This window comes from Mastomys coucha, unplaced genomic scaffold, assembly GCF_008632895.1.
Source record: "Mastomys coucha isolate ucsf_1 unplaced genomic scaffold, UCSF_Mcou_1 pScaffold16, whole genome shotgun sequence".
Taxonomy (NCBI): domain Eukaryota; kingdom Metazoa; phylum Chordata; class Mammalia; order Rodentia; family Muridae; genus Mastomys; species Mastomys coucha.
This window is the reverse complement of record NW_022196898.1, coordinates 99740257-99749221: the sequence shown is the minus strand read 5'-3', so window position 1 is coordinate 99749221 and position 8965 is coordinate 99740257. Positions and strand designations below refer to the sequence as shown.

General features: G+C 42.8%; 1 protein-coding gene across 2 annotated transcripts in view; it reads right to left on the bottom strand.

Moving 5' to 3' along the window:
- Nucleotides 1-8965, bottom strand: part of Usp33 (ubiquitin specific peptidase 33) — a 45857-nt gene that overhangs the window by 31284 nt on the left and 5608 nt on the right. For both annotated transcript variants that reach the window (XM_031375893.1, XM_031375894.1), the window contains exons 3-6: nucleotides 3736-3866; nucleotides 3509-3562; nucleotides 3077-3139; nucleotides 1360-1512 (exon numbers count right to left, since the gene is read on the bottom strand). In XM_031375893.1, coding sequence (XP_031231753.1) covers nucleotides 1360-1512; nucleotides 3077-3139; nucleotides 3509-3562; nucleotides 3736-3816 — 351 coding nt within the window. In that variant the 5' untranslated portion in view covers nucleotides 3817-3866. The remainder of the gene's footprint in view (nucleotides 1-1359; nucleotides 1513-3076; nucleotides 3140-3508; nucleotides 3563-3735; nucleotides 3867-8965) is intronic.

The window sequence follows — 8965 nt, the reverse complement described above, 5'->3', positions numbered from 1 at the left end:
GGACCCTATCTACACATCAGCACGAAGGGACCCTAACTCTATCCCATCAGGACCCTATCTACACATCAACACGAAGGGACCCTAACTCTATCCCATCAGGACCCTATCTATACATCAGCACGAAGGACCCTAACTCTATCCCATCAGGACCCTATCTATATATCAGGTGGCTCTAAACTGCCGCCACCCCGCTCATATGGTCTTATGCCTCCTGGATTCCTAAGGCACCTGCACTTACCCATGTATACACCAACACTCACAAAATTTTAAAAATTAAAAAAATAAAATGTAACAACAGTAAAGATAGAAATAATGGCATAAATAATTTATGTCATTAGCAATAATTATAAAATTTACATTTATGTTTTGTAGAAAACACTTCCCTATGGGCTATGTGGATGTCTGTAAAGGCACGCATGCGCACAGCTGCAGAGGCCGAGCAGCAGGTCTCAGAGCTGGAGCCACAGGTGGTGCTCACTCACCACGTACAGTGCTGGGAACCAAACTCAGCCCTTCTGCGAGAGCAGCATGGGCTCCCTCAGTCACCTTCCAGTCCCCAAAAAACTTTCCAAAAAAAACCCAAAAACCCAAAAGTGACATTTCTACACTTAAGCCCAAGAACTAACTTTATCTAAATTAGTAACATGCCTTGTCCTTTACAATCTCTAACTTCTATAGCAACAAAGGGTGTGACGGCTAAGCTCATCCAGAGTCCTCCTCGGTATGTGTTACTGTCTTATACATGTCCGACAGCCAAAGGCTCCTCTAGGAGAGTCAGCCATCTCTGTAAGTGTGGCTAGTCTCTGACCACAGGGCTAGGTCAACACTAATGCTAACTTTTAGGACGTCTCGTGGCCTCACCGTTAGCAGGGTGCTGAGGAGAGAGAGCAGGGAAGGGGCTGTATTCGCACAGGCCATGGAAGTCCTACCACCTTCCTAGCCTTAGATTTACAGAAAGAGTATTTACAAAAGGCCTACAGAAACCTACTACATTGTAAGCTAGCTTTTACAATATCTTTTTTTTTTTTTTAAGGAACTTGAACTTAGGCACTCTGCAGGGACAGATAATGTTTCACCCAGAAGAGAAGGGTTATTTACAAAAATCTCTGTATCTGGTATGACATGTCCCTTCCAACCTTTCCTTAAAGAACTTTTACAGGACACATGTGTTTTCCACCTTCAACCCCACACTCGCCTCCCATCCGTTCTGTGCTATGCAAGAACAAAGCAAGACTCTGAGTGCTGCACTTGAGCTTATAGATAAGCTTTCTAAAGTACATGTAAGGTAAGGTACAAATTCCAACCACATGACATATTCTGAAATTATTTCCTGAACATTTATAATCTAAATGACATTACCTGGACACTGTTCTCTTGTGCTTGTTGAGGCTGTCTTACATGAGGTAATGAAGGAGGAGTTCCTAATTTTCTATCCAAAAATACTTCTTTGCTGCAAGCGTAACACCATACTCGGAGAGTGGTGAGGTTCACAGTCAGATAATGCTTTGTCTCCTACAGAGTTCCACAGGAGGAAAAGGAGCCGCCATTAGAAAAGATAGTCTCGAAAACACTTCTGGAGAGGACGTCATCATTAACTGCAGCCTTCGACAAACAAACGCGTCCTCAGAAGAGCTACTGTGGAGCACGTGAACATCGAGAATTCTTGAGATCAACTATAAATCCTTGTATAGTAACTCCACCTGACCTCGTCTACAAGTTACCCCAGTGTCTGCTCCCCTCATTCACAGGACAGTGAGAACCACGGCAGGGCTATGCTCCACAGCTCTGCATTTAGCAAACAAGAATACAAGACAACCTTCAGGAACCAGGACAGTGGCATCCCTGGAACCCTACAAGGCCCAAGGATCATGTGTTCAAGAGCAGCCTCTACTACATAGAAAATCCAAGCCCAGCCTGCACCACAGGAGACTTTTTTCAGGGTATTTAACTCCAGGAAAACAGAACTGCAAAAGAATATACATTATTTAAATTGAAGCAAAATACAACTCAAGCAACAGTAAAAACAAGCTCTCGGATAGATTGACAGTCTCCACACGAGTACCGAGCCCCACAGAATACACAAGCTCTGGTTGACTCGTTGCTCAGTTTTCTGAAGGATGGCCATAGAAAGTACCACTTCAGATGTACAGGGGAGAGCTGTGCACAACGCTGCCTTAGGGATTCAAAGATTTGGGCTTCATTCCCATGAGGAAACTTGGCTAAGACTAGTTGCTACAGACTCTCAATGGCTATCTTAAAATACCATTCATCTGAGAAACATACTGTTTAGAATGGAAGGTCTACATAACACTTTTCAAGATTTACATCAGTCACTGTGTGGGAAGGACCACACAGTGCTATGTAGACCAGCACTTCAGTCAGTGATATGAACAGCCAGGAATAGGATTAAGAGTTGGAATACAAGTCAGTCAGACATCCAAACTGGGCCAACAAGATGGCTCAGTACAAAAACACACTTGGTACAAGCTTGACAACCTGAGTTCAAACCTACAACCACAGTGGAAGCACAGAATCAACTCCCCAAAATTGTCCACTGACCTCCACACGGGCATGCTGTGGTACACACATGCCTCCCACACACAAACTTACAAAAAAGTTTTTAAATTAAAATTTAAAAACAAACAAAAATCTAAGCATCTACACTAACTTCAACCCCCATTATCTGATACTACACCTATAACCTCCACACACATGTATGCAGACTTTATCAGTACTCGATTATAATCATATATTAATACAGATTTTCTTAGCAGTTCCCTCCCTACCTTTCACTGAGAATAAACAAAGTATTATCTTATATATTTTCTAAAAGGCAAAAATTCTAGCTTGGTGTGATGCTACATATCTGTAACAGGCACAGGGAGGAGGACGCCAGATTCCAGGCCAGGCTGATCACAAACACCTCACAAACTCCAGACACAACTTGAATTAATGTTATGTTGATTCTCTTTTCCTTCAAGTTCTCAGTGAGACAGTGCATGCGTGGCACATGCGTGGCCCTGGATCCAGTCCCCAGCACCAACCACTGCCATGTATCCAATACTTCCACACATACCTGCGAGTGTATGGTGCTGTGATCCACTTGCGACTCCCCGCAGCCAACATAGGAACACCTATTCTATAATAAGTATGTGAGATAAAAGCAGTTTATCACAAACAGCACTAACAGCATTTACACTTAAGTTTTGATTTTACATTTTAATTCAATGATTGAATTACTCTGCATAGTTAAATGATGTAATTAAAAGATATTAAGCACAAAGACCAGATTAAGTATTTCAAAACTGAATGTTATCTTACCTCCAATAGAAGGTAAACACAGACATACCTGAATGGTTTATTAAAAGCTCTAAAAGCATACTTCAATTAAAATCCATCCAAAGTTTGAACTTTCATTTTTTAATTAGTTATGTTTTAAAAGTATACTCATAAAATTATTTTATACATCAAAAAATTGTTATTAATATGTATAAATCACCACACGTACCTCCAGGCATGCCCACAGGTTTGGTCCTCTGACTTTGCAGTCCTGACAAGCACCCTAGGAAAGTAAACACAAGAGATGCTTGCTGTCCGTGAAGGCAGACATACACAATTCACTGTAACAACATGCGTCTTTAAACACGACACAGAGTATTCTACTAATTTACTTAAATGTGTATGTAAGAGGAAAGTGAGTATGGCAATTGAAGGGATGACTACTATAGAACTTACATGAGATTTTTGTATCAAATCCTCTTTTGTTATTTCACCAACTGAATCCAAATGTGGACAATGATTTCGAAAAGTCGTCATTTTCTACAGTTTTCTTTCTCTTTCTCGAGGCTTTTCAAATCAGGCAAAACCTACGGAAAAGGTGACCCAAAACTTAATTACAAAATCTTAACAAGCTAAAAATGGTTAAGCAAAAGATAAAATAAGGAATATACATGCTCTCCCTGCAAAAAATGTTCAGATGCACCTGCAGCCAGTGTTAATAAATAAATTTTCATTGACTGACTGGTTGGTAGACTGATTTGAGACAAAGTTTCACTGTGTAGTTTGGCTACCCTGGAATTCACTGAGTAGACCAGACTGGTCTGAACTCATAAAAGAGCCTCTGGTCTCTGCCTCCCAAGTGCTGGAAATAAAGATGCCCCACTACACCAGGCTTGTTTTGTCTGTCTGCTTTTTGAGATGGGGTCTTACCACATAGCTTTGGCTGTCCTGGAACTCGTTATGTAGATCAGACTGGACTCAAACTCATCAAGACCCAGCTACCTTTGCCTTCCAAGTGCTGGGATTGAAAGTGTGCTCCACTCCACCTGGCTTACTAGTTCTTTGAGAATTTCATACATCTTTGACCGTATTTTTTCCCTTCCTCAACTCTTCCCAAATTCACTTATTCTTTCCTACCCACCAAATTTGTGTCTTTTATTTTAATACCAATCAAATGCAATTTGTGCTGCCTATAAATTCTTGGATGTGTGACCTTTCACTGTAGCATGGTTAACTTAACGTGGGACAATACTCAAAAAAATAAACAAACTTGACCCAGCCTCCACTAGGAACTATCCACTGCAATAGTCCTCAGCTGGAGTGGACTCTGTGCTCACCTCCCTCTCTGTGCTGGGATCTGGTCTGGCTTAAGCTTACGTTCTGGGCATGATGTCACTGCCACTGCTCTGTGGTCTCCAGGGGTTTCCTTTCAGTCATGCACCACTGCCTTATCCACATGATCCCAGAGCCTCGGGAGGAGGGGAGGACAGACACCCGATTGGGGCTGAGCCCTCTGCACTCTCTAATTCTCTATCCCTTTAACAGTGTGGGTGTACCAGAAATAAAAGCTTCTCTGATGAGGATTAAGATAATGTATTAATCAGCCTGGCGGTATTGATATACCCTTTAATCCCAGCACTCAGGAGCAGAACTCTGTGAGTTCAAGGCCTGCCTGGTCTACAGAGTGAGTTACAAGACAGCCAGGGCTACACAAAAGAATCATGTTGTTAAGAAAACGTGTAGCTGTCATTTTTACCCAGTTCTCATCTCTCCTCTCCTTTTTGTACCCAAGTACATGTACTGCCAGTCAAAAGGGAAGAGCTGGGTTCAATTACCCTTTCACCTTAAGAAACTCAAAATGTGGGGACTGGTGAGATGGCTCAGCGGGTAAGAGCACCAATTGCTCTTCTGAAGGTCATGAGTTCAAATCCCAGCAACCACATGGTGGCTTGCAACCACCCGTAATGAGATCTGATGCCCTCTTCTGGTGCATCTGAAGACAGCTACAGTGTACTTATAATAAATAAATAATAAATGAATCTTTAAACAAAAAAAAAAGAAACTCAAAATGTAAACAAACAAGACATAAAGCAATGGTTTTTAGGTACCCGACAACACGCAGTACAGAACGGTGACTCTAACAAAATTAAAACGGATAAAGTACTGTGACGGCCCCGCTGAGCCTGGAGAGAACCTATAGGCCTCAGAGTAGGGTGACACACACAGCCTGGAGAGAACCTGTAGGCCTCAGAGTAGGGTGACACACACAGGACTGGGTTGTCTCAGACAATTCAGGAAGCTCAAGGTGTCAGGCACTCGCTCCCAGCTGGGACACAAGAACAAGTGAGACCCAGAGGCTGGAGGAGGGAAACACCACTCATGCTCAGCGCCTGTCATGGCTGTGTGTTGACACCAGCCACAGCTCAAAGACTGATAGACAGAGGTGACAAAGCTCTCAGGCGGGCAGCAATCTTCCCTGTGCTAACTAAGCACTCAAAGACGCCTTGGTACTGCCTTCGAAAATCTCAAAGGGAAGTCTTCAACAGCAACAAAAAAAACAAAAAAAAGGAAAGAAAAAGAAAGAACCAATGACCAATGAGGGGGTCAGGGAGCGCCGGAGAGACGGCACTCTCAACATTTAAGAACACTCGCTGCTCTTCTGGAAGGTTCAATTCCCAGCATCCACAAGCACACCTGTCAATTACTGTACTTTTCAGGGAATCCTATGCATCCCTCTGGCCACTCCTGAACCAGAAATACATATGGTACACATTTATACTGCACTCATAATCATAAAACAAAAATAAGTCAATTTTTTGTGTGTGTTTTGAGACAAGGTTTCATTATGCACTTCTGCTGGGCTGGAACCCACTATGTAAGCCAGGCTGGCCTTGAACACAGAGATTCTCCTGCCTCTGTCTCCAGCGTGCCACCCTAGCCAGTTCAATCTTTACAAAATAAGTAAAGCAGAAGAAACTCTCCATCAAATTCTGATCAGCACATGCACACACACAGATATAAAAGAACCCTGGTAAATATAACTTTATAAGGCTGAGTTTTGTTGGTTGGTTTGTGTTTAGAGAGACTGAAACCCAGTGCTCTACCAGTGAGCGGGTACCCCAGCCTGCAAGAGCTGGCTCTTAAATCAATTTTGCAAGATTCTTTTCCAAAAGGGCTGTAACAATGTCTACCCCATGAACAAGTAAGGGAAGACCCCTTTTACACCACAAAACAATTTTCTCTACACACAAAGGATTTTTTTAAAAACAAAGAATTGTTTAAAAGCAATGTGTGGCGCATACAAACAAGAGATTAAGGAGGGGGATAGGGCCAGCTCGGCCTTCTCCAGTACTTTCAACCTCCTCAATTTATAATCCTGTTAACTTCTTTTATCTTCCCAGTGTAAGCACATAACAAATCATCTACCAAATGAAGGAACTTGGTAAAGGTGGCTTTAACTGAAACCCACTTCAAGTTTTATATATAATATAAAACCTACATAAGACAGAAAATACAGTATTTGCCTTTCTGAATCTGGCTTATCTCATTTAACATGATTTCTAGTTCCATCCATTTTTCTACGAACGACATAATTTCATCCTTTTTTATAGGTGAACAAACCCCACTGCGTACATATGGCACACTTTAACTGTCGATGGGCACCGAGGCTGCTTCCAGCCTGGCATGTGTGACTAGGACTTCAGTAATCACGGAGAGCAAGTCCCTGCATGACTTAGACTCCTTCAGGAGCAGACCCAGGAGAAGAGCAGCTGCACGTTCTGGCAGACGGTTGAAGACCTTCCATACTGACAGTGGCAGCTGTGCAGTTTATATCCCCTGGCACTGTCCCACTCTCCACTTCCTCCCCAGCAATGGTTCCTTGTGTTGTTGATGACAGGCTCTCTGACCGTTAGCATCCAAAGGCAGTCGTAAGTGCCATTTCCCTGGCAGCTCAGCATGTTCATGTTGAACATTTGCCCTAGTTTACTGGATGACTGGGGAAATGTTTGATTCTGGGCTCTTTATCAGCTCTAGAACTGATCTGCAGATGCACAGCTGACCACGGACCTTCTCTCACTCTTCAGTCCTACCTCTTCACTCCTCAAGCCCTGCTAGACACACTAGGCATTTACTTGCTCTCATTCCCTCTATTCTAACTAGGGCTGTTCTATTTCTAGTGTGTCTGTGTGTAAATGTGTACCAGTGTGTGTGGCTGCTGATGGACACCACGATGGGTCAGTTCTCAGAGAGCTGGAGTTATACTCCACTGAACCACTGGGAACCACATCCTCTGGAAGAGCAGGAGAGGCACTTACCCCTGAGTCACCCTCTAGTGCATTAGGTTTTTAAAAGATGGTCTTAATGAACTTTGTATCAATACCTCTCAGGATACTAAGAGCTTACCATATTTCTTGCTTCACTTATTGATATAATCTACTATCAAATTTGGTAAGTAATAATCCTTATGTTGGGGCGACATACTCTACTCGGCCAGACAATGTTGCTAACCTGTTGCTTCATGTGTTACCCTATTGGATAACACTGGGCTTATGAATTCTGTTCTTCATGTGTTAGTAGCATTTCCAGAGATAAAAGCACGTTAGACTCATGGAACAGCATCTTCAGTGGTGGAGCAGAGGGTTTCCCTCATGATGAGGATCCTTAGCTTAAAACCATCTGCCATGCTAGTTTTGTCAAAGACAAATTCTTTTTGTCATTGATTGTTTTGTTTTGGTTTTGGTTTTAAAGACAAGATCTCACTATGCTGCCTTGGCTGGTCTGGAACTCACTATGTACTTAAGACTGGCCCTGTACTCAGATATGCAAAGGTCTCTGCCTACCAAGAGCTGGGTTTAAAGGCATACATCACCATGCACAGCCTCAAAGACAAATCCTTAATCATCCTTTTAGTCTTTTTTTTTTAAAGACTTATTTATTTTATGTATGTGAGTATATTGTCGCTCTCTTCAGACACATCAGAAGAGACACAAGAGAAAATGGATCGAGTCTTCCCGTTTGTTCACCGAAGGGAACATCAGTGACCATAAAGGAACAAACACGGTTCAGGGAGCGCTGCACAAGAGGAGGCGGAGACTGTCAGAGCCAGAGGATCGAGGTTTGCTGTTGAGACTGTTTCTCCCAGTAACACCAGACGCTGTCCCCGCAATGTCTCGCCAGCACAACTGCCTAGACATGAGCCAAATAAGGACAGCAACTGTAGCTATCCTAAAGCAGACTGGGAAAAGCCCACAAGGCCTCACACTGCCAAAAGAACTCTGAACAACTAAGGTATGCTGAGAGCCAGAAAAATAATCTTTCTCAGGGAAAAGTTGATCAATTGGCTATTCAATTCCAAATAGTGAGCTCTGAAAGCACACATAGGAGTAACACTATATCCATTCCCATTCGGCAGGTTACATTTAGGAATAGATATGTATGTATTTATGCATATGTATGTATAAAACAATTAATGGAAAACCTGCCCATGAAGCCAGGAATGGTGGTGTTCGCCTTTAATCTCTGCAGAGGCAGAAGCTGGTGAATCTGTGAGTTCGAGGCCAGCCTGGTCTACAGAGCAAGTTCCAGGACAGCCAGGGCTTCACAGACAAACCCTGTCTCAAAAGAAAGAGAGGAAAAAAGAAAGAGAGAGAGAGAAAGGAAGGAAGTAAGGAAGGAGGGAGAGAGG